Source organism: Colossoma macropomum, unplaced genomic scaffold, assembly GCF_904425465.1.
Source record: "Colossoma macropomum unplaced genomic scaffold, Colossoma_macropomum, whole genome shotgun sequence".
In the NCBI taxonomy this organism is placed as follows: Eukaryota; Metazoa; Chordata; class Actinopteri; order Characiformes; family Serrasalmidae; genus Colossoma; species Colossoma macropomum.
Window position 1 is genome coordinate 541,818 of NW_023494802.1, and position 26,115 is coordinate 567,932.

The 26,115-nt window shown below is 39.2% G+C and overlaps 3 protein-coding genes across 3 annotated transcripts in view; 2 read left to right on the plus strand and 1 right to left on the minus strand.

Annotated features, from left to right (window-relative positions):
• The first annotated feature begins 33 nt into the window (after positions 1 to 33).
• LOC118822503 (proteasome subunit alpha type-7-B) lies at positions 34 to 7,279 on the plus strand. The gene is made up of 7 exons (XM_036591591.1): positions 34 to 284; positions 2,043 to 2,169; positions 2,640 to 2,764; positions 4,636 to 4,758; positions 5,062 to 5,181; positions 5,914 to 5,976; positions 6,834 to 7,279. The coding sequence occupies exons 1-7, from the start codon at positions 189 to 191 to the stop codon at positions 6,936 to 6,938; spliced, it is 759 nt and encodes a 252-aa protein (XP_036447484.1). The 5' UTR covers positions 34 to 188; the 3' UTR covers positions 6,939 to 7,279.
• A 1,421-nt stretch (positions 7,280 to 8,700) lies between these two features.
• lsm14b (LSM family member 14B) lies at positions 8,701 to 20,179 on the minus strand. The gene is given in 10 exon segments (XM_036591592.1): positions 8,701 to 8,967; positions 8,969 to 8,999; positions 9,980 to 10,118; positions 12,221 to 12,382; positions 12,461 to 12,544; positions 13,720 to 13,879; positions 13,881 to 13,912; positions 17,179 to 17,314; positions 17,405 to 17,568; positions 19,931 to 20,179. Coding segments are annotated over 10 exon segments (1,164 nt in total). The 5' UTR covers positions 20,052 to 20,179; the 3' UTR covers positions 8,701 to 8,832.
• A 2,240-nt stretch (positions 20,180 to 22,419) lies between these two features.
• LOC118822505 (transcription initiation factor TFIID subunit 4-like) overlaps positions 22,420 to 26,115 on the plus strand; it is a 34,604-nt gene continuing 30,908 nt past the window's right edge. The window contains exons 1-2 of the mRNA XM_036591593.1: positions 22,420 to 22,671; positions 24,384 to 25,184. Of these exons, the coding sequence (XP_036447486.1) occupies positions 22,437 to 22,671; positions 24,384 to 25,184 (1,036 nt within the window). The 5' untranslated portion in view covers positions 22,420 to 22,436. The remainder of the gene's footprint in view (positions 22,672 to 24,383; positions 25,185 to 26,115) is intronic.

The window sequence follows — 26,115 nt, forward strand, 5'->3', positions numbered from 1 at the left end:
GCAGTTGCGTCTGGGTGCCGGAAGGAGGCGCTGAAAAATTTGCTGTTTCATTCAGTCAAATCAGTTTCACTTTTACTTCTTGCAGTGGGCAGTAAACGGACCTCAGCACTTAAACAGCAACAGCAAATAAACAAAATACATCCTAAAGTGAACAAGTCGGAGGACAGAGGACAACAGCAGAGCAGAGGATGAGCTACGACAGAGCCATCACCGTCTTCTCTCCGGACGGACACCTGTTCCAGGTGGAATATGCGCAGGAGGCGGTGAAGAAAGGCTCCACTGCAGTGAGTAGCAAAGAGCCAACAAAGCCATTTTGCCCAAAACCACGCAGAAGATATTACAGCTCCAGTGTTCAGTAAGGATGTGAAAATGAATCAGTCTGAAGGTGGAGATTCAGCTGAACTGCAGAATCGATTCTTATTGATTATTGATTATATCCACCATAACACTCGGGTTTTGTTTGTGTGGTGAACTGCTTTTATAGCCTATATTCTGCTTTGTAAACAGTTCCTGTAGTCAGTGTATTTTTTAATTTATTTTTATTCGGAATTGTACCAAAATAATCAAATCGAATCATTGCACTGAATCATTTCTCTAAGAATGAACCAATATGGACATGTGCTCATATGAAAAACATATGTGATGTTTTAACATATATGTGCTAATTACATTAACTGTGCCATGTTTGCATATTTAAATGTGTGCCAATATGTGTGCATACACTGTATGGTCAGTCGAAAGTATGTGGACATTCCCTCCTATTTATTGAGTTCAAGTGTTTGTCACACCCATTGCTAACAGGTGTGTAAAATCAAGCACGCAGTCTTGCAATCTCCATAGACAAACACTGGCAGTAGAATGGGTTGTACTGAGGAGCTCAGTGACTTTAAACGTGACACTGTCATGGGATGCCATTTTTGCTACAAACTTTTTGCCCAACTAGAGCTGCCCCAGTCAACTGTAAGTGCTATGATTGGGAAATGGAAGCGTCTAGGAGCAACAACTGCTTAGCCATGAAGAGCTAGACCATGCAAACTCACAGAGCGGGGCTACCAAGTGCTGAAGCACATAGTGTGTAAAATCCTCTTTTGCATCACCAAGTACAGAGTTCAAAACTGCCTCTGGAAGCAACATCAGCACAAAAACTGTGCTTTGGGAGCTTCATGAAATGGGTTTCCATGGTTGAGTAGCTGCACACAAGCCTATGTGCAGTGCCAAGCATCTGCTGGCGTGGTGTAAAGCATGCCACCACTGGACTCTGGAGCAGTGAATCACGCTTCTCTATCTGGCAGTGTGATGGATGAATCTGGGTTTGGTGAATGCCAGAAGAACACTACCTACCAGAATGCGTAGTGCTAACAGTAAAGTTTGGTGGAGGAGGGATAATGAGCTGGGGCTGTTTTTCAGGGTCCCTTCGTTTCAGTGAAGGGTAATATTAAAGTATACAGTATACGAAGACATACAAAGACATTTTAGTCAATTACATACATCCAGCTTTGTGTCAGCAGTTTGGGAAGGAGCCTTTCCTGTTCCAGCATGACTGAGTCCCTGTGCACAAAGCGAGATCCATAAAGACATGGTTTGATGAGTTTGGTGTGGAGGAACTCCAGTGGCCTGCACAGAGCCCTGACCTCAACCCCACTGAACACTTTTGGGATGATCTACAATGGAAATTGAGTCTAACATCAGTGTCTGACCTCACAAATGCTCTTCTGAATGAATGGACACAAATTCCCCTAGACACACTCCAAAATCTTGTGGAAAACTTCCCAGAAGAGTGGAAGCTGTTATAGCTGCAAAGGGGGGCGACTCAATATTAATGCCTGTAGTTTTAGAATGGGATGTCCACCAAGCTCATATAGGTATGATAGTCAGTTGTCCATATACTTTTGGCCATAAAGTGTATTTTTAGAAATATATAGAAATATATTTTCTTTGCCTATAGGTAATCCAGTGGAGTCATGAGGTCAGAGATTTACGCTCCTGTTTAGTAATGGTAAATTTAGTAGCTGGAGCTGATTGGCTCTCTGATTGACCTACAGGTTGGAGTCAGAGGCAAAAACATTGTTGTCCTCGGAGTTGAGAAGAAATCTGCGGCCATGCTTCAAGATGACAGGACCGTAAGGAAGATCTGCTCTCTGGATGATAATGTTTTCATGGCATTTGCAGGTAGGCTATCTATTTTGAACCTCTTCTTACTGGTAATGGCATACAGGGATGTTATGTATAGCCTACTGAAGAGTAAAGTAGGCCTCCAGAACTGAAGGGCTTCATGGACATCCCTGAAGACCAGACCACCTCACTACACCTTATATAGCTTATATTGTTCTATGCACATCTTACTGCCATATACATAGAAGCACCCACCTTGTGCTTCCACTAACTGGCCACTTTATTAGAAACACCTATCCTGTGCATACACTGACTGGACACTTTATTAGAAACACTACCTTGTGCTTCCACTAAGTGGCCACTTTATCAGAAACGCCTACCTTGTGCTCCCACTTACTGGCCACTTTATTAGAAACACCTTCCTCGTGGGTCCACTGTGTAGGTTAATAATTACAGACTGTGTTGGTGTGTCTGTAGGAGTGTGCTTAGAAGATGCTGGTATAAAGAGTTGTTTTTCTGATGAACAGGTTTGACCGCAGATGCGAGGATTCTTATAAACAGAGCGAGGGTGGAGTGTCAGAGCCACAGGCTGACAGTGGAGGATCCTGTAACAATTGAATACATCACACGCTACATCGCCAGCATGAAACAGGTAACATCATCATTAAGGAAGGTATATACTGTGATTTTGGCTTAGTGAAGCACTGAGTTGCATTTTAACCCTCTGGGGTTACCGAATGTGTCGGGACATCCAATTAGTCTGTCTTTCTGTTAAATCCTGTTAGTATCTTTGCAATAATACAGCGCAGAAATCTGAATCTATAGAGTCGCCCTTTCCATTCCATCTTATCATAAAATCGTACGTGACTCACATCCAGAGTTATGAGGCTATGAAGAGGGGCAGAGATGCACATCATCTGCCTCTCACAGTGTGGAACTGGTGGATTCATGTGTTTGTCTACATTTTGTGTGAAACTGACCAATGGACACTCAGGAAATCACTATGGACTGACCCATAACGCAGGAAACCCTTCATCCTTCATTCAGTCCACATCAGAGACACGTGCAATGGCGTGCAGAGAGTTTATAGCTGCTGAAGTTACTGCAGCAGTTTTGGAAAGTAGCGATGAAAGTAACATTTATTTATTATTGTATTCATACATTTCACTACATTTGTGAACCTAAGACTTTGGTAAACCCATTTTTACAAGATATATTAAGATTTTAATAAAAAGCATTTTTTCAGCTTTTGGGCCCAGTTATCTCTTTACACAGTGCTCCAGGTCAAAAGGACCTCATTATGTAGAAAGCTGATATTGATCAAATTTAAGAATATATGCAAAAATCAAGAAAATGACCCCAGAGCGTTAAACGGCCCATAGCATTGAATACAAGAGTTTGATGCACTACGTAAAAATTGTTAAAGTTTCAAAATGTACCATTCACTCGCCAGTACAGAACAGAACAGAACTCATTTATCTACATCAGTCTTAAAGGCACAGTAACAAAAACAGCCTGTGATAAATAGATGCTGGAAAGTGGTCATGTTGAAATGATTTGTGACTGTTTTTGGTATAGAAACTTACACAAATGTCACAAGTTGACTTCAGGGAAAAAAAATAAAACGTTTTTAAATGTGGGATATGAGCCTTTTAATATATGAATGCATTTTTATTGAAATCAGCGTGTTAGAGAATGTGCTGTTGCTCACCAGTAGTCGACCAAAGTTGTGCCAGAGTCATCTTTTTTTAAACAAAAAGTGTGAATGAGAGGCTCCACCCACTTCTAAAAGTCGACAAATTGGAGTAGAGAATGGAAAAAAGCACACTTCGTACTAGCTACCTGTGGGCAGAGCTGATGGATGATCTGAGCAGAATGAGGTCATTTTCCTGTATTGTAAGCTGAAAATCAGAGAATATTTATTGTACAATGTGACAGCATAATTCAGTGTTTGAGATATAAACAGAGTCATTCAGAGTGGTTTGGAGCAAAATGGTTCAGATTTCTTTACAGTGGTGGTGATAGGAACCAGGGGTCACCCTGACTACAACACAAATACAGACATTGTATTTACTATCCAAAACCATCAGTGAACCTAGTAGTGTCGAGTTTTATATGGAACATTGTTATGGTACAATAGTGATGAATCTGGAAAAATCCATTTTTTGGGGGTCTGTTTTGCCTAACAGTGCCCTGCATATTATGTATCCCTCCACCATGAATGGATTTTAAGGTCAACATCTTCTCATATTCATAACCATTTCATGTAATAACTTTGTGTGAGGGAGCTTTTAGTGGTGGATGTCTGGTTCCTATCACCACCACTGCAAACTGTTATGACTTGGCAAGTTTTTCTAGAATGGAGCATTTCACCCCAAACCACTATGAATGACTCTGTTTACATCATAAACAGTTAATTTTGCAGGAATCTATGTATACTGAAATCAGTGTCATATAAACTGGGTAAGATTAGCTATCTGTCCTCCTTAGTAAGATAAGTCTAATGCTCTATATTTTGTGTAGCGTTATACACAGAGTAATGGACGAAGGCCTTTTGGGATTTCTGCCCTGATTGTGGGATTTGACTTTGATGGTACGCCCAACCTCTACCAAACTGACCCTTCTGGAACGTACCACGCCTGGAAGGTAGGGGAGTTACTTTTATTTATCAAAAACGTCTATTGTGGCTATCTTTAAACATAGACTAAAGTACATTAGCATAAAGCTAAAAACAGTAGCAGCATTCTGAAGGCTAAATTTTGTGCTTGTATGTGTTTTGTCCAAACATGTTTTAGCTGACTGACTACATTCAGGGTGAAACAGAAATTGTGTAACGTTGATTTGCCAAACTATTCCTTAAACCTTTTGAATGCAACCATAAGAATATTAATAATATTAAGTCTCTGAGCTTCTTTGAATTATTCATCTGCTAAACTATGTTGTATGCAGGCCAATGCCATCGGGAGATCAGCGAAAACAGTCCGTGAATTCCTGGAGAAGCATTATAAAGAGGAGGAGATGGAATCTGATGAACTGGTCATAAAACTGGCTGTCCGAGCACTTCTAGAGGTACAAATGGAGAATGTGTAGTGAGAACTTTTAATAATGTCTACCTGGTTTATCACGCTAGAGAGCATTCCTGAGCAACACCAAAATTAATGGGATCTTATGGAGCTTTTGTGCAAGTCCAGTTTGCAAATGCTAATGCAGTAGCAGTAATGCCAACTAATCGGCACTTGGTAGCAGTAATGCTGACCAATCAGCGCTCATTAGCAGTAATGCTTACCAATAGGCACTCTGTTGCAGTAATGCCAACTAGTCAACACTCAATAGCAGTAATGCTAACCAGTCACTGCTCATTAGCAGTAATGCTAACCAATCAGCACTATGTAGCAGTAATGCTAACCAGTCAGCACTCAGTAGCAGTAATGGAGACTAATTAGCGCTCAGTAGCAGTATTGCAGACCAGTCAGCTCTCAGTAGAAGTAACGCAGACCAATCAGCACTCACTAGCAGTAATGCTAACCAATAGGCACTCAATATCATTACCCACAGTCCTCCGTCCTTTTTTTTTTGCCTGTTTACAGTTCATGCTGTTACTGTACTGTGTCCATAATTAACACCACTGTTCTCTTGGCTTACATTTACATTCTGTTCAACTTCAGTTTACTATAATTTTATTCTGTGTACACTTTAAATATGTAATTTGGTCACTCTTGATTGCCATGTTTGAGCTATTAAATGTACAAAAGACAGTGCAGAAGTTCAAGCACACCTCACTGATGTTTATCACTTTTACAGGTGGTGCAGACCGGAGGGAAAAATATTGAGCTTGCCACAATGAAGCGTGGTGAGACCATGAAGGTTTGTTCAATCTGGGCTGCATTATCAAGTCCTCTGATTAGTTTAATGACTGAATAATCAATTAAAATAAATAGAACTGCCTAGTCTTTTCAGGGGATTTACACTGATGTTAACATTTCTGCATAATGATATTAAGTGCTACATGTGCACCAGTCTACACTCTTGAAGATGGTTGTACAAGGGTTCTTTAAAGATATAGAACCATGAACACTTAAACACTTTGAATGATTAAAGGGCTGTTTTCATCATGAACGGTTCTTCAGACTGATTCAGAACATACTGCAGACAGTTCTATATAGAATCATCTGCAGCACATTCAATCTGAAGAACTCTTATAATGCAAAGAACCCTTTGGTTCTATATAGAATCATTCCTTTGTGTGTAGAGAAACTGGAATTGTTCACAGTGGTGGTGGTGGTGACAGGAACCAGACAGCCACCTCTAAAAGCTCCCTCACAGAAAGTTATTACATGACATGGTTATGAATACATTGCCTGATGACACTTATGATAGCTTTAAGAAGTCCAAAGAAAACTTGTACCATCAACATTCCATATAAAACTTGTGTGTAGGTACACTGGTGGTTTTGAATAGTAAATAAAATGTCTATATGTGTTGTAGTCATGGTGACCCCTGGTTCCTATCACCACCACCACCACAAAGAAAATCAACCATTTCACACCAAACCACTGACTTTACAGCTCAAGCATTAAACAGTACAGACATTTTGAAAAGGAGAAAAATTTAAGACTTCATTAGAAAATAAACACTGGAAGAAAAAATAAAAAAAAACACAAATGACAGTCACCACTAAATTCTACTCCTAAAGCCATGATTAACCTTGTGTGTGCCATTAGATTTTGGAGCCAGCTGAAGTAGAAAACATCGTCTCAGTCATCGAGAAAGAAAAGGAGGAAGCGGAGAAGAAAAAGAAAGCGGCAACATCCACCACCACATCCTAAACAAACCAGAAGAGTCTTCCAGAACAGCAGTAAAAGGGACCAGCTTCAGACATGCAAGGATTAATGCAAGAAATACACTCATCTTAATCAGCCATTTTCCATTTTATTAACAATGGTTCTTTTTTTTACAAAGTCCCCAGTTAATTCTTACTCAAACAATAAAGGAAAACTATCATTGAAAACAAAAGAAAAGCATTTGTTTTAAACCAATGTTTTGGGGAGCACATGCCAAAGGCTGACATCATTAGCCAGTCTATTTACATTCTGCAAATCCAGCAATATTTACATCAGAAGGCATAAATAAAAGTGTTGCATAGAATTAAATGTCTAGTTAAAGTGCATTTCAATCTTTGTGCAATCAGTTCATATTAAACATGTTCACATTAACCAATGACATAGCAGCAGTAATGCACTAGATACAACAATAATCTGAAGAGGAAAAGGTGGGGGGGGGAAACAAAATCTTAAGAGAACGAACACTTGTGTTGCTCCTGAAAACAGAATGCTTGAATCTGTATTTTCTTTAAATACTAGTTAAATGGTAGCAGAACCCAAAATTAAAGACCATATGAAAAATAAATTGGGAAAGATTTGGGAAGAGGAAAACCACCATACAAAAACCACATGATGGAAAACTGGTGAGGCATTCCCATCTGAAAGAGAGAAAGTAAATACATCAAATGAATTCTTTTGACCCATCAGTGCATCACTGGTCAGCAACAATCCTAAAAACTCCAAAAATCACTAAGTAAATACAGCTCTGTTCATGACTTTTAAATGACTCCAGGAATCCACAGGCACATTATCTAATCAAAGGCTGTTTGGCAAATATCAGTAGACTTAAAATTTGCATAGGTTAGCTGGGGGGGGCACCTATTTCTAGTTTTATCTAAAAATGTACGTTACTTAATTTGACAGACTATTGAACAGTCCGATGTAGATTACTAAACTCTACAGAGTATCAGTAACAACATACCAGTGGAGTAGCAGTAGTGAAGTATCTGAATACACTTAAGTAATTCTTGATGTTCTGTTTAATGTAAATTCCTTACATTAAGTAGATGTCTTAATGTTACATGAGGTAGACTTACTAAGCCTACCCCTCACCCTGGCCCTAATCCTAATTTTTGGCCACTTTTGGCCTGTTAGTTAGCTGCCCAGCCTAGTTCTGGTTAAGAACATAAGTTGCCAGCCCCTCAGTTTAAACAAAAAAGGTTCTTACTTTATCAATATACTCACTGGTCCATGCGAGCAGCATGAGAGTCAAAGATTACATTAACAGCACAAGGGTTTCTTTGTGCTGTGGTGTAGTAACAATTCAGTTGCTGTGCGGGTGGTCATAGGTATTCGTATATCATGGATTTTACAACGACTTCAAATGTGGCTCAATCAGATTTTAGGACCAGAACCATGTTTTATAACAGCCTGTTGATGTAACAGGTCTAATACAGACCATCAACATGTTCAGTAACCTCTAGAGATGAATAGACAGTGAAGTGTAATTCAGCAGATTAAAGTTGTTAATTAAAAGTCTCCTGATAATGTACTGAATGTACTCACTGCTGCCACATCATTGATGTCACAGAACATCACAGATTGCTATTGCCTGAGACTGCTTAGGAACACTTTTGCAAGAGATGTTTGGGGGACAAACTACACCAGCCTTGTGATTGGGGACACTGCTTACATCTGCACTACCCAGGTTAGAGAACAGCAGAAAGCTGGCAACACACCAGCCATTTAGCGGATATTGGAAAGTTATTCCCAGGACCTGCTTTGTACATGTGTATTTTATGCCCAATCTTGAAGATTAATCCACTTGAAAAGGTTCAAGGCTTTAAAGCTTATTTTTTTAAATATATAAATTGTGCTTAAAAACAGTACTCACTAATGCTCACAGCCTGCCACTTCCTACTGCCTGTGGAGCGGGCAAACGCTGGTTCATCCCTCTGCCCCGTCGTCCTCGGAAACCACCACGGAAACCACGGCCCCTCAAGAACCGTCCAGGCACTCCAAAAGTCTCCACGTTTCAGCTTACGCTCTTCTGCCCAGGTCGTACGTCTATGGAGATAACCAAATCAAGTACATCTGTACAACACATACTGTTAACAGACAGGCTGTTTAGGCTGCAGAATGGCTTTTGTTTTTAGCTTGATGCTAATCTACTTTAGCCCACAGTTTATATATACACAGGGTTCACACTTTAAAGGTTGGAATTCCAAGACTTTTCCCATGACAAAATAATCCACACGACGCATTTAGCATAGCACTGGGCAATATATTATCTATATCAGTATGTGTTACATTACTTCCCATTTTACAGATTTTTAGTGTTGTATTTGGTGTTCAGTGTTGTATTTGTAGAACACAAGTCGACACCACACTGCAGTAGTATCTGCTCCTTACAGGTACGCCTTTAGTGGGTCATTTCAGAATTGCAGTCACTTTCCCGACCCTTACAAGAGAATTTTAATGTGACCTTTGTTTATGGTAAAGCGTATTCAGTACAGAGTAATGCTGCTTTCAAGTGTAAGCGAGGCAAGTTTTGTACAAGGAGAAGCTCAACCCATCACATGCATTCACATTAGTTTTTGTGACAGATAAAGAGAATACCGAGGTTGTGAAATGGGTAGTATTAGCTTGCTGGTATACATCAGTCTTGGCCTATTTTACTGGTGTTTTGAATACATACACTCTTAAAGAATGGATAAAGATTCTTAAGTCTAAGTCTAAGCCACTTATCCTTCTGGGTCACAGGGGGTGTTGGAGCCTATCCCAGTGGTCATTGGGCAGAAGGCAGGATACACCCTGGACAGGTCGCCAGTCCATCACAGGGCAGACAGACATATACATCTGCACCATCACACACATTCACACCTAGGGGCAAGCCATGCTGCCCTACATAGGTTCTCTGGTAATGGGCAGCTATACGCACATCTCCTGTGCTCTCCATGTTAAAAATGGCAAGCCTCTTGACCTTTACGTGACATCCACAGCTGAGAGCACAGTACTGCAGCTCTGCAGCTAGACCCTTCTCATACCTTGCCTGGAGTTCTGAAGAGATGTTGTCAAAGAAGCTCTTTGCCTTGTTGTAGAAACACTTTGGGCCAAACACCTCTTCCACCGCTCCCTCACTGCTCTGGGTCTCCACTCCAGAGTCCACCTTCTCCTCTTTAGACTCTGTAGCACAACGAAGGGGTAAGAGCAGAACTGTTTGGCAAAGTATAGCGTACAGCCATGAGTGCATGTTGTAGGGTACAGTTAGTATTTGTTTTATATATTCCTAGTGATGCACTGAAACTAAAATACCTAGCTGAAACAAATAAGGCATAACCTGTACAACAAAAAAGTTTAATTTTCCATGTTACACTTGTATGAATAAATGTGCCAACAGAAAAAAGGACTTGACTACTTGCTTTTGCTTAAGGTCAGAGCCCGACGTGTTATTAACTCACATCCTTGAATGAATTGAGAAGTTGGTCACATCACTGACATGTTTAGGTTCTGTGCTTGTGCATGGCGAGTAATCAACTAGAAGTGCACTGTGCCCGAAACAGCAACTCTTAAAAAGGTACAAACATCTGTCCCACATTGAGGTAGAAGCCAATTACATGGTAGAAATTTTGGGATGGGTAATTACATTTCAGGGAACTGTACTGGCCACCACAGCCACCCCTTTAAACCACACATGGTGCACTATGAAATGTCTAAGAACTTAAATGCTAAGGAGTGAAAAATTTAAAAAGTACTACAGTAATAGTATCCACCTGCCCCTATAATATACTGTATAACTGACCAGCATGGGCAATAATTGGCCAAGACATCTTTAATTTAGCAAACAGTCAATTCTCTCAAATCATTTGTCAAGTGAAGGAAGAACCCTGACAGAACTTCAAGAAACCTGCAGTGAGAACCGTAGTAGAGTTTAGAGTAAGAAATGGTAAAGAGTGTTCATGAGGACTGTATAATGCCTGATTTACACCATCCTGATCATCTGGAGGGCAGAGCTGTTCATTTCATTCCTAAAGCTAAAGACATTTTGGATTAAACTGTCAAACTTGACATTAAGCTAAACTTTATCTGGGTTACCATATTTGCTGTATCAGTCATGTCAAAAGGTTATTTATATAGCGCTTTTTAATAACAGGTGTCACAAAGCAGCTTTACAGAAAAATCCAGGTCCAAGCCCCCATGAGTGACCATGGCAATGAAAAACTTAGTCCAAAAGGAAGAAAGAGAAACCAAGATTTAAAAGGGAAACGCATCCTTCTCTGGTCCACATTGGATAACAAGATGAGCAAAATGAACAAAGGATAAGGTTTCACCATAAAATATTAAAATGAACAATGTTAGGATCAGTTAGCCACTAGCTAGCTTTTCTAAACTTATCTTGAATCAGATTAAACAGTGCTCAAAATGAGTAAAACATTGAAGATGGGAGGACAGTGAGACTTTTGCAAATGCATGCATTTCCCCACACTCAAACAAACAGAATACCTTTTGACCCAGACACACAATGAAAGTCAGAGGTCAGCTGCTAACCTTGACCCCAGCACCTTCATGAATTTCTATCACAAGTGTAATTTGAGTGAACAGGTAAACAGCATTTGTTGTTCATGGTATCGTCACACTACAGATATCACAATATTGAGTACAAACACAGTATCAAGTGTGAAGGCACTGTGCAGGTTCACCACCTTAAAGAGGAAGTCCAATTGTTCAAGTTTTCCCACATAATTAAGTGGTTAAGATAGTTAAGAACAGTCATTTAGAGTGTTCTTTAGAGTGTTCTCTGCTCTGTTCTAAAGAAACTTACTGAGTCAGAATTGTTCATAGTGGTGGTGATAAGAACCAGACATCCACCTCAAAGTTCCCTCACAGAAATGTATATGAAATGGTTATGAATACACTGCCTGATGACAGACATTGCTTTATGATAGTCAAGAGATTCTGTACAAATTTAGTCATGGTGGGGTGATCCATGCAGGGCACTGTTGGGCAAAAAAAAGCAAGCTTATTTACCACTATTTTACCATTACAGAAGACATGTAGGTTCACTGATGGTTTTGGACAGTGAATAAAAAGGTTATATTTGTGTTGTCATGGTGACCCCTGGTTCCCATCACCACCAGTTTAAAGAAATCAACCATTTCACACCAAACTTTTGTAACAAATATGCTTAATTTTTAAACATTAGTGGAGTTTCCCTTTAAATCAATAAACTTAACAGATCCAAAGCAATCAAAACCACTATATGACCCATAAACAGGTGCATTACCAACCTTTGATACTCAGGTTGTCCTGAAGCTCCTTCGCAAGGTCATCCTTGTTGAACTGGGCGTTGGCTGTTTCAAAGTCAAAGTCTGACTCAAACTGAAGGGTGGTAGGCTTTGCTGTGCCCACAATGATTTGACCACGGCTGCGGTTCCTGGACCTACGATTGCCTGCACAGAAATGGAAGACACTTGTATAAACGCTCCACTAAAATACATCCTAAAATACAGAAGGAATAAGGGGAATACCCTGTCTCCTCCTCTGTGGCAGCCTGTTCTTGTCATTAGCTTGACTTTGTCCTTGTAAGTCATCCTGCTGAGCAGCTGTGACATCTAGAGGGCAAAAAACAAACAAAAAACACACCTGTCTCAGATGCTTTACAGTCCAGAAGGTATATGATGGAACAGCACAAGAAACGCTAATACTGCATGCACACAAGGCAAAGTCTGTTTTGGTTTTATACTCTGGCTACGAGGCTCACGTAGCAAGCAAGTAATGGAATTGAACACAGCATCAGGTCACGTCTGCCTCTAACTGCAAGAAGTTAAGGAGTCTTGCGTGGTTGCTGAGGCTGTATGACAAAAGAGTGGAAACCCATTTAATGCATTCTCTTATTTTAAAAAGGGATGCACTGATCACAATTTTTTTTTTACAGCCAAACTGGCTGATTTTTGGAACTTTAGTTCCAAAAAACTCACCGTGCAGACTAAATGAACACTTCAGTACTTTATTACCCAAATTTTGGTCTTTAAAGGGCTGAACTGCCATTTAATTTTTTCTTCAATTTTAAAGTCAGTCACCTACTTAAAGCATTAAGCAAATAAAGTGCTGTGTTGAAAGTAAGAGGCGAATGGGTCTTTAGCACAATGCATCACGTACGATTACGCAAAATCTTGGTTCAGGTGTAGCAGTGGTTCAAAAACAGAGTGGGTGGTCTTGCCTGCCTCACATTCACCTCAAAACTGCAGCACAGAGCAGCCAAAATAAACTGGCTGATTGCACACTGCATTTTGAGCAAAAACCTGCAAATTTCAATGCATCCCTGGTATTATAACATTAAATAAAATTAAGAAACAAATGCGCATAAAAATCACCAACATTCAGAGGTCTGAATGGTCACTTAATATGGACACATTTGGTAAAATGCTATAAATTATGATTGACACACCTTTGTCTTACAAAGGGGATAAATAAACCTAGTGAAGGAAAGTACACACAATAGCTAGTTAAGTATGGTTTTTCAAGGGTTCTATAGTAATGAAAATGCCTCTAAATAGAGTCATGAACACTCAAAGAACCCTTTACATGAATATATAGAACCATTATAGAACTATATAGAACCACTCTTTACTATAGAACAATCTTTAAGAGTGTACATTTCTTGCGTAGCCCGAGTGCAAAACTAAAGAAATGACAGCAAAACACGTCTATTTAGGGTAAGAGGGGTAACTTTTCACCCAAACTGTCACTTCACATATCAGCTGTATAGGCAGAGAGATGATCTTACTGCTGGTCCCACCACCACGCTGTGTCTGAGGGCTCCCCCTGCCGGCTCTCTGCGCTCTGCCGCCGTCTCGTCCCTGCTGTTGCTGCGGCGCTGCAGGCAGACCTTTCTTCGGAGCCGCTTTCTCCACAGGAACCGTCTGGACGGCCTGCTCAACCATCGGGACCTCTTCTTACAGGGCCATGCAGACCTGTACCTGGATTCAGAGGTTTCACACAGGACCAATTAACATTCATTAACAAACCAGCTACAAAACCTCTACTTAAAAGAGGAATTTCTCTCTTTCAGAAGTAATTTGCTAGGATTGTAAAGTCAGAGTGGTTTGGTGTGAAATGCTCTGCTCTAGAGAAACTTACCGTGTCAGACTTATTCACAGTGGTGGTGACAGCAACCAGGGAGCGTGTTACAGAAACGTCCTTTTTGTCTTAAGATCTGACAGGTCAAGATAAGATTTCACAAATTCATATTACAGAAGCAAATCTTATCTTAATGTAGGAATCTTATAGCAGCTTCTCATCTCAAGTTAGGAAATCTTAACTTACTCGATTGAAGTCGACAATCAACGGTCGTGTCTGTTACCTAGCAACCGACTATACGTGTTTATGCTTCAGGTGTGCGCGTAATCAAGTTAGTTAGCCAGACAGCTAACGTTAGCTACCGTTACTTGTGTAAAAAAGGTCAAATAAAACTAAAGCGCGATAAACTGAAAGTTAAGAATATTGTGACAGCGCTTCGTGCTGTTTATCAGAGCGTCGCAACTCGAAGGTTTATTTCCCCAAACGCTTTAGCCGAGCACGCTAACGTTATTCCACCTAATAAACAGACATGTTCAGCTCTGTCTCCTCATTATTCACCACCATCACTGTAATTTTATCAACATTAACACACGAAGGTAATAAGAGGGGACGAAATGCTGTTAAAAAAAAAAAAACTCGTCAAAGCACCGTTCAGTGTACAAAAATGCAACGTCATTATGCTACTTAGTGAAATGTGCTGCCTATCACTGCATAAACCAATAGAAACATACGATTAAAACAAGCTGAGACAGCTCTGGGGTTGTCTTAAAGATAAGAAAATATTTAGGATATTTTGGCAACTTGATCTTTCTGTAATACCGTTTTCTTATCTGGAAATAAAATAAGATTATAGACTTAAGAACTGTTCTGTAATGGCCTCTGTCCTAACTGAAGCTGCCATGACAAAGCAGATAAGATAGGATCTCAGACCTGAGTCTTCTGTAATATGCCCCAGTCCACCTGTAAAGCACCCTCACAGAAAGTTTTCATAACCATTTCATGTATGCACTGCACTGAGTGATTAAGATAACTGTTAAAGAACTGTATCATTGAGTTTGTTCTTGTTTTTCATTTGGTTTTGGACCCTGATTTGATTTTGCTGGTTGTGGTAGTGTGTGCTTCCTTCTTGGCCAGGGATCACTTGTAAAAGAGATTATTAATCTCAATGTGATTACATTGGTTAAATAAAGGTAAAATAAAAAAAATTTGGCCTTAAAATCCATTCATGGTGGAGGGATAAGTAATATGCAGGATGTGATGCAAAACAGCCCCCAAAGAAAACTTAATTACTTATCACTTTTACCATCATCAACATTCAATATAAAACTCAGAAGACACGTAGGTTCACTGGTGGTTTTGGACAATAAATAGTGTCTATATTTGTGTTGTAGTCATGGCGACCCCTGGTTCCCATCACCACCACTAAAGAAACAACCATTTCAACATGTATTAGGATCCAGGATGCAGACACTGAAGCAAAAACAAGCGAGTTTTAAGTTGGCAGTTTCCTTTTTCAAGTACAGGGAAAGCATCCATAACTGACTGTACGATGTGATGCAGATATTGAACTCATTTTAGCTTAAATAATAAGCTAACATTTAACTAGTAAAAAAAAATGATCGAGAAGGTGTTGTATATGGTTCCATGAAGAACCTTCTTGAAAAAGATCCTATATAGCACCAAAAAGGGTTCAGCTACTGTTATAAGCTTCAAATCCTGACAAAAGAACCCTTTTTGGTGCTATAAACGTATTCAACCATACTCTAAAAGGTTCTATCAAGAACCATATACAAATTCATCAATCTTAAGAACCATTTCACCAAAAGGGCTCTATTTTGATGATGGTTCTAAAAGAACTATTGTCTTTACTTAAGAACCCTTGAACCATCTTAGAGTCAAGAAGAAATGAAGGAAAAAGTAAATCAGCTGAGTGGAATGAGTGATAAAGTGGCATTTTGTCTAATATTCCACCACCAGCGAGCCACCTGAAAAATGCTGAGCAGAAAGCCAGAGGGCGCCAGCGGGCCAAGTTGCCCAAGTTGTCTTAATTATCTGAGAAGATGCAGACTTGCATGTCAAACGTTCACCAAATTTGAACTCACAGTTTCACCCATGAAATTGAACCACCTCAAAAGCTTGGGATGCCTATCTGAAACATAACTCACAAAAATCATGAAAAAAAAAATTGCTGGTAAACACTAGAGTGACTGGGCCTTTACACAGGACACAGTGACTGAACTCATTGCCAAGCCACCAATTTCCATCTAAAGACAAAGGCTTTGCTTAGACAAATCCACAAAATCCTCTATTGTCCAATCAGATTAAAGCTAGATTTGTGGATTTCATGCAGCTTGTCTCCAGCCTGACATACACATTATCATCTGTAACTTGTAATACAGAAATCCATCTTGAACTACATATGATTTGCCCTGCTGAGTGAACACAGCCGAAGGGTGGGCTGCACCAACAAGAATTAAATCACAGTTTTAATCAAGGATTGGTTAATCTAGGTTTTATTTTAAAGAGTTGTGTTGCACCACTTTTAAACATTTACAAATCTCAGATTAAAGCCTTAATCTGCCACAATTTTTAAACTAAATTTCTGAACATTTGAAAGTTTGGAGCAGCATGACAGACAAACCTTGATTTAATATATAAAAAAAAAAAGATTTTTTTTTTTTACATTTTTGAATAACTCAGTCCTTGAGATGTAAACAGTCATTCAGAGCAGTTTGGTGTGAAATGGTTCAGATTTCTTTACAGTGGTGGCGACAGGAACCAGGGGTCACCATGACTACAACACAAATATAGACATTTTATTTACTATCCAAAATCACCAGTGAACCTACACATGTCTGAGTTTCATATAGAATGTTGATGGTATGTCTCAGGCATCAGGCAGGGCATTCATAGCCATTTCATGTACCAACTTTCTTTGAGGGAGCTTCTAGAGGTGGATGTCTGGTTCCTATCACCACCACTGTGAACCAATCTGAGTCAGTAAGTTTCTCCAGAACAGAGCATTACACCAAACCACTCTGAACGACTTTTTACATCAACCAGTTAAGTTTTAAATCTGTAGAGTTGCCCTTATAAACTTAATCCTTGTTGGTGCATCCCTACCCGAAGAGAACCATCCAACGACCTGCTTTAACCGTTTCCTCACCCAGGCCTAGAGCAGTCGCGTACTGCTGGTTGAGCAGAGAGCTGGCAGCAAGCTGGTTATAAGAAGGCATCACAGTTCTGTAGGGACTATACCCGCCGGGAGGACCATACGATATGGACGAGCTGCCCACAGAAGACTGGAAGAAGAAAAAAGGGAACAAATGAAAGGAGATAAGCATTAAGATTAATAACACAGACAGTCATTAACACTACATTTTAGGTCAAACCTGAACAATCGCAGGATCCTGAGGCAAACCATGGTGCAGCTTTGGAGGCTCACAGACAGTGATGTCTTTAATGTCACTTCCTCTGAAGATTATGTAGTCAAAGACTTCATCCCTCGGTGGCACAGGCCGGTCAGTAGGTCGCCCCTCGGTTCCAAAGGACCTCACTGGCCAGAAATAAACCAAAACATTTGTTCAGTTATGGTCATCAGTTCGGCTTAGCATAAATGCAGCCCACGTTCAGTGTCTGAAGTCTGCTTTTCTGGCTTTGAACAGAAACTAAGCTGCACATACTGTACCAATTTTGTGAGATCACAAAACCCAGCACATGTACTTACACCTATATGTTTACACGCTAAAAAAGACTGTTCGAGGGTTCTTTAGTAAAGAAAATATAGAACCATGAACACAAAGAACCTTTTGAATGATTAAAGTGTTCTTTAGATAGAAGAGAAGACCTTTTTGGTGCTATATAGAACCCTCTCCAAAAAGGTTCAATACAGAACCATCTAGAGCACATTCTTCACCAATCTGAAGAACGCTTTCATGATGCAAAGAATCCTTTAATCATGCAAAGGGTTCTTTGAGTGTTCATGATTCTTTAGAACTATTTTCTTTGCTAAAGAACCCTTGATGAACCATTTTTAGGTGTGTACCCAGTTACGTGTTGATTTAAGTACACACATGCACAGGGCAGCCAATCAGAACAGAGGTCATTACATATCAGTCTTAAAGGCACAGTAACAAAAACAGCCTATTTAATTCGTAAAAGAAAGGCTGAGAAAATAAGCACAAAAAGTTTCATAAGTGCACCTTAGGGTAGGGGAGGGGGTGGAACCAAACAAAAAGCATAGAATAGGGGCCCTTTAAAGCTTACAGCCCACAAGCATCATGCAACCCATCAAATCAAACACACTGGCTAGCCAAGTACATTTGAGATAGGGCAAAAAGACTAAGGTAGGGCTCTCCAGGACCAGGGTTACTTTGCTTCAGAATCTAGTTGCAACCACAACCTGCTCCACCTGCTCCAGCTAATTAACTTGTTCAGAAGCTCCTGACAGGCTGGATCAGATGCATCAGTGTCAGGTAAGGAGGGGAAGCATTTTAGATGTAGGTTGGAACTAAACTCTGCAGGACAGTAGATCTCCAGGAGGAGGCTCCGGTGACTCAGGCGACTCAGGCCTCGGAATCAGCTTCAAAGTTTCAGTAAATCGAATAAACTACACTCTTGAAATAGGATGGTTCTTAAAGGGCTCTTTAGTAAAGACAAGAGATCTATAAAGAATCATGAACACTCAAAGAACCATTTGAATGATTAAAAGCCTGGTTCTTTGCATGGTGGAAGAGTTCTTCAGATTGACAGAGAATGTGCTGTAGATGCTTCCATATAGAATCTTTCTGAAAAGGGCTCTTTATAGCACCAAAAAGGCTTCCACTACTACCAAAGAACCCTTGTTACTATATAGAACCCTTTTTGCTAAAAGTGTGTACACTCATGGCTCTTCAAGGGTTCTTTAGTAAAGACAACAGTTCTATACAGAACCATGAACACTCAATGAACCATGTGAAAGCTTGAAAGCATTCTTTGCATTGTGAAATGATTCTTCAGATTGATGGTTCTAGATAGCACCAAAGGTTCTTCTATTGTTAAAAGCTTGACATCATAATAGAACACTTTGGCACTATATAGAACCACGTACAACATTCTCCATCAATTTGAAGAACCATTTCACCATGCAGAGACCCATTTAAACATGCAAATGGCTCTATACACACATACTTAAAAAAGATGGTTCTTTAGTGATAGGAATGGTTCTGTTTAGAAACATGTCTACCCTTTAAAAATGATGGGTCACAGGCTCTTTAGTAATGAAAATAGTTCTATATAGAACCATGGACACTTAAAGAACCCTTTTGTATGATTAAAGGTTTCTTCAGATTAATGGAGAGTTTCATATGGCTCTATACAGAATTTGTGTGAAAAGGGTTCTACTTAGCAATAAAATGGTTCTAAAAAAGTCTGATATCACCACAATATAAGAGCACTTTTGGTGCTATACAGAACCCTATCCAGAAAGGTTCTATAAAGATCCATCTACAGCATATTCTTCAATTTACACCATCATCTACTTGTCAGTCATGCAAATGGTTCTTTGAGTGTTCATTCTTTGCAGCATTCTTTGCACCTTTTTGAAAAGGGTTCTGTATAGCACCAAAAGGGTTCCTATATTATGATGTCAAACCTAACAACAGAAGAACCCTTTTTGTTGCTATACAGAACCTTTTCACAAAGATTCTATACAGAACCATCTACAGCACACTCCATCAATCTGAAGATCCCTTTAATCATGAAAAGGATTCTATGAATTCTCATGGTCTTATACAGAACCATTTTCTTTACTAAAGAACCCTTAAAGAGCCATCATTTTTTAAGAGGGAAGATACAAAGGTTCTAAACAGAACCATCTTTAAGACTGCAGCTTGGATTCGTGGAGAAAAGGGAGAAAAAGCCCTCAGACGCACTCTTACCTTTCGCTAAGGCCACAGTGGAGTTGTCTGTGTCGATAGTGTACAATATTCCCTCATAGCGAATCTGCGCCTTCGAGATGAGGCTGATTTTACTGCCGATGTACGGCGTGCCGGAGCTCATACTGACTTCAGCGACTCTAATGCAGTTTACCAACGACAAAACCCGCTCAAATGGAGCTTTAACATTCCCTAAATCTCCTAAACTCGCAAGCTAAGCTCACATTTTCACCCGCACGAGGCCTCTAAAAGCTCTGGAGAAGTGCGTGGTGAACGCCAGATCATTTATAGAGAACCACCTGGGCGGCCAGGCCGCGCCCCCTTCAGGTGCTTACAGCTGCGGCGTATTCTCGCCACCAATCGCAACGCTGCCTGTTTTGGCGCCATCATTTTTTATTTATTTATTTATTTTTTAATTTTAGGCACTTTTACCACATTTACAGTGCAGATTAAAGTCCTTCAGTGTGAAAAATCAGCAAAGAAAAGAAAAGAGAGGTAAATAAGTAAAATCAACAAATAATGGATGGAACAAATAAAAGCAGTGACAGAAAAAAAAACAATAACAAAAATTAGTAACTAATATAATACTTATTAGTTATTATAGTTATATAAATATTATAATTATTATATTTGCATTTGCCCAATAATTAAAATCACCATTATTTATTAATTAAACTCATGATAAAACTGAATCTTCCCTCTTCACTTTAATATAAATAAAATGTCTTTAAGGAAAACACAAAAACTACATACATTTTAAAAAATACCAAAAATGTAAGTACTTATAAGTGTACATTTAGGGGTTAGGGTTTGGGACAGACATCTCCCACTAGAAAGTACCCTTTAAATGATGATTTTGTATATTTAGTTTACTACTGTTTCACAGGTGAGAATAAAAACGCTATTTAAGATCATCATCTTATTCTTAGATGTATCTTGATACATATTATTGGCCTAATAATAACAGCTTTATTGTGTGTCCTAAGTAATTCATTGTGATAACTTCAGCTCATGTTCAGTTGGTTGTGACGTATAGGTTAGTAGCATTAATGTCAGTTGGCTTCTTGTCAATACAGCAGACTAGGCTAGCTAGCTAACTTTATCTAGCAGTGTGGCTATATTTACTGTAATGAGGTACAGACCTGAACAGAATACATTACAAAAGTTAATAAATACAAAAGAGTACATTAATAAACAAAAAAATCTCAGTTAAGATGACCATTTATTGGGAACAGAGACCTGTTTAGCACCACACAGTTTAGCAATGTATTTCAAATACTATAACATTGGAATTTGGACAGCTGAAAAAATATTTTAAGAGTTTTGGAGATCATTGTTAGCCTACACTGTTAGAAATAAAGGTTCTGTGCAGGTACGTTTTTTGTTCATCAAGGCATAAACAATATAAATGTCCCCTCAAAGTTACAACAGTGGTTTTACAGTCGAGTTGTGAACCTTAAATGAGTTTTTCTAGGTGAAAAGTATATATTTGTACCTTTTCATAACCTAATGTTTTAAAGCAGAACAATAAAATAAAAAGCCTGGAGATGAGACGGGGTGTGTGGAGTCAAAAATATAGAAAATATAATTTCAATAGATTATATTACAATTATGTTCCCTAATTAAAGGTACCAAGACGTATCCTTGAGGGTACCGCCACAGTGGCAAGTGGGGTACTGCCCCAGTGACAGTTTAGAATAGTTTTTCTTTCTGAGAGTGTACTTTGTAGATGTATAAACAATGCAGGAACGTTACTTTGCAAGGAAAACTGCATTTAGCCACAATTCTTTGCACCATTTGTGCAACAACTATAAAATAATCACATGACTTTTGGTAAAGGCTGAGAATTTTCATTTATAAAAATAACATAACGTAATATAATGTAATATATATAAAATAAGTTATATATATATATATATATATATATATATATATATATATATATAGTTATTGTTATTTTTATAAATGAAACAAAAATTCTCAGCCTTATAATAATAATGAAGATGTATAATATTTCTTATTCTTCTTTGTCTGCTTCTTTTTTATTTTTATTATTATTATTCTTTGTCTTATTTTTATATAATGTCAAACTTATCTTTTGCCAGTGACTTTTAGCTGATCATTTATTCAAAACCAGCTGCTTGAAATTCACACCCGTTTTCCGCAAAGCCTCGCCCTCCTGTCTTGGGATTGGCTAGAAGAGTCCCGCCCTCTGCGCTGGGATTGGCTTATTGTAAAACGGCTATGGGGAAAAACTAAACTAGTAATGATAGTCTATTTTAACATATTACCAGGAAAATATGATAAAAGCATTCATAAAAAGAAGAATAAGACGAGGAAAATAATTCTCCCTCACGGTGACTTACAACGATTTCAACGGTCGTTCAAGTCATTTAAATGTCGAGGCAACCAATGAGAAGATTGGCTGCGTTCCCGCGTCAGCGCCGCACCGACCAATCAGCGTAGGCGTTGTGATGGGAGCGTAGGGGAGGAGAGCGATAGTAGAAAGATGGCGGCGGGCCCCGAGTTGTTGGACGATGTTTTCTTCAACGCCGAGGTGGATGAGAAGACTGTAAGCGACGTCGTGGGCTCTTTGGAGTCCCAGCTCGTCGGCGCTGGACCCGGTAAGCTCGCCGGCAGGCTTCAGACCGCTGGCGGGCACATCGGAGGCTCAGCCGGGGGCAATATCGGAGAAATTCGCGACAACAACAACATGGGACTGGGGCAGGAGAACCAGAGAGCAGGTGAGTTTTGTTGTTGTTTGGTGTTTGTTGTTTGTTCCTGTTTGTTTCCGTCTCTCACCTGGTCAAAGACTTTAAGCTTCCAAAAGTACAGGAGAGAGACACTTTTAAAAACGTATGGCCGGGTTTTTAGTTAAATATCGATACTGTTAGCACTGTATGGAAGACCGTTTCCGCCACTGGTGAGAAATATGTAGCCGTTTAGTAAGTCATAAGAATGAGAAAGTTTTCCATAATTATGATGAAGTGTCTCATAATTTTGACTTGCTATCTCATAATAAAAAGATTGTATCTCATAATTGTGACTTAATATCTCACAATAAATGAGAAAGTTTCCCATAATTAGAACTTAATGCCTCATATGAATAACTTACTGTGTCATAGTAATGGGAATTTATGTCATGATTATGATAAAATAAGTCATAATTATTACATAGTAAGTAATTTCTGTTAGATACCATGTCATAGACATTATTTTGAGATGCTAAGTCATAATTATGAGATACTAAGTTATAATTATGAGAAAGTACCTCATAATTATGAGATTTTAAGTCACAATTGTAAGATGCTAAGACATTTTATGGCATAGTAAGTCGTAATTATGAGATGCTGAGGCATAATTATGAGAAAGTAAGTCATAATTTAAGATATTAAGTCATAATTATGGGAAAGTATGTCAGTAGTAAGAGATTTTAAGTCAAAATTATAAGACACTAAGTTAATTTTGTGAAAAATCATAATCATGAGAAGGTAAGTCATAATTGTGTAATACTAAGTTATAAATATGAAAAACTTTTTTGGACTTACTAAATGACATTTTTTATATATGTCCATATGTGTGTGTGTATGTATGTATGTGTGTGTGTGTATATATATATGTATGTATATATATATATATATATATATATATATATATATATGTATGTATATGTAGATATATAGATATATAGATATAGATATATAGATATTTATATTTCTTTTTTTTCCATGGCACTGGTAATGTTGTTATTATTCTCACTATTACTGAGGGAAATGAAACAATTCATTCCTACCAACATGGAAGTGTGTAAACTGCTGCTTCTTTCTTTCTGGATGAGCATAGGAACCAGACCCGTGTTCTCTAGTGTAAGAACCCTAAGCAGCTCCCTCTGATGGAATCATCTGTACTTCACTGTTGGGGCCCCATTTATAGCATAGAGCAGTTAATACTCTTGGAGCCAAAGATGTTATGTATTTACTTTAGTAGTAGTGTCATTTGGGTGAGATGGCTAAAATATAATATTGTGACACTTCAAAAAATATATTTATTATATTTGTTAGATTTATTATTTACTATATTATATTAACAGTGTTTTTCAGACATCTGATCAGTTGGAACAGAGGAAAAAAGAACCAGTCATGCTAATATAAAAAAAAACTATTAAAATCTGTAAACACGATGATTTTTATTCAGTATTTTGCACTAAATTCAGTTAAACTGGACTAAGTTTGCTGTAATTATATTTAAACATGCAATTAGTCAGTGTTCTTCAAGTACTGATGTTGTCCACATATGTTCAGAAAAGCATATTGTATTGTATTCTGACATATTTTATCATGATAACTGTAAATATTGTCATATTGCCAAGCCCCAGTGTCTATATCTATATGTCATGCATACATAAGAGCACTGACTGTTTACTTTGTTTCTGTTTTCTGTTAATGCTGTATAACAGGGGCAAGGGTGCCAGCTGGTGGCATCAATGATGCCAGAGTGCAACCTAAAGGTGTGGATGCTGGAGCAGTTATGCCAGGAAACCTCAAACCTGGACTTGGAGCCCCTTCAGCAGCATCCACGGCAAACCACATGCCGGGCAGCGGGCAGAGAGGGACGTCTGCAGTCGCAGCTCTGAATGGAAGTAATGTGGTAGTGAACTCTCACGGTTCAGTGGGTGTTGGACCTTTCTCTAGCGCATCATCGGCACTGTCGCCAGTCTCCAGCATTGTGTCGACCGGAACAGTGGTGAATAACGGACCTGGCTGCATGCCTAAAGGACAGACCACGCCTTCGGGCACGGTCATTCAGACCTCTTTGATGAACACTGCCACTGTGATTTCGGCGCAAACTTCCTGCCTGACTGCAGGACCCACCGTTGCACTCGTGAGGCCGCCTATGCAAACCCAAGTTACGGTTACGGCACCGAATGGCACTGGCAGCTTGGCTTTAAGCGGAGGAGTAAACGCTGTGCACCTGCCCACATCAAATACGCCAGGAGCGTTAAGTTTAAGCTCAACAGGCCAGGTTAACAAAGCAGACTCGGCTAAAACTCTTATTCAGACGGTGGTTCAAACTCCTGCATCAGTTGCACAGCCTATTAGAGGCCACATAATGCAAAGCGGGAGCAGGACTCCGGTGCCAGCGGCCGTTGGAGCCAATCCTGGAGGGATTCGGGCCATAGCGCCACAGGTTTTAGCGCCGAGAGTACCGCAGCCCCAGCAGAGTCAGCCTAGTGTCCACAATATCCAGCTCCCACCAGGTAACCCATGCACATCACTCACTAAACCAGGAAACTTTTTAACACTGAAATCTGATCTGTGTAGTCTCATGATGACTTTAGTACGGACTGAATTTAGGACAGTAGCTATTACAGAATAACAGTTTCTAACTTCATAATCTTATCATGAAGAAACCAGTATTACACAAACATCCTAACTAGACTAAATCTCCTAAATACTGTCATAACTTTAGGATAAACCCCAATAGTGTCCTAACTTCAGGTTAAGTTAAGGCAGCATAGTTCACTACTAGCATAATGGTGCTGCATTTATTTATTCTGTAAAACACTGCTTTCACTGTGAGATGTTTTTCTTTTCTAACTCTGCGTTTTAAAAATCTCAGACTCTGCAGACACGCTCTACACTGTCCCCTCTTATTACCTTCATGTGTTAATGCTGATGATAAAATATTACGGTGATTGTGATGAATAATGAGGAGACAGAGCTGAAAGTGTGTCTGTTTATTAGGTGGAATAATGTTACCACACTTGGCTAAAGCGTTTGGGAAATGGAGACTGAAACTGGAGAGCGGCAACGCACTGATAAACAGCAGGGGGCGCTCTCACAGTATTCACAACTTAGTTTATCACACTTTATTTATGCCGATATTAGTGCCAGTCCTGGGGAATAATGGCAGAGACCATGCATGTTATCCTCCTGTTGAGATGTTAGCACTCAACAGCACTTAAACCGCTGAGGTGTTTTTAAACCACCTTTGGGTTGAGAGAGTTTCAACAAGTACTTTTAAAAATAGTATCAATCAGTCAATCATTAAACCTTTATTTACAGTCTGTCTGAGCTTTATACAAAAAAAAACAAGTAAATATAAATTTATGATAGTAAAAGTAGAGCAAAGAAAATAAATAAGACCCCAAAACCTTTTATTAACCTTTTATTATACGGTACGTAAAA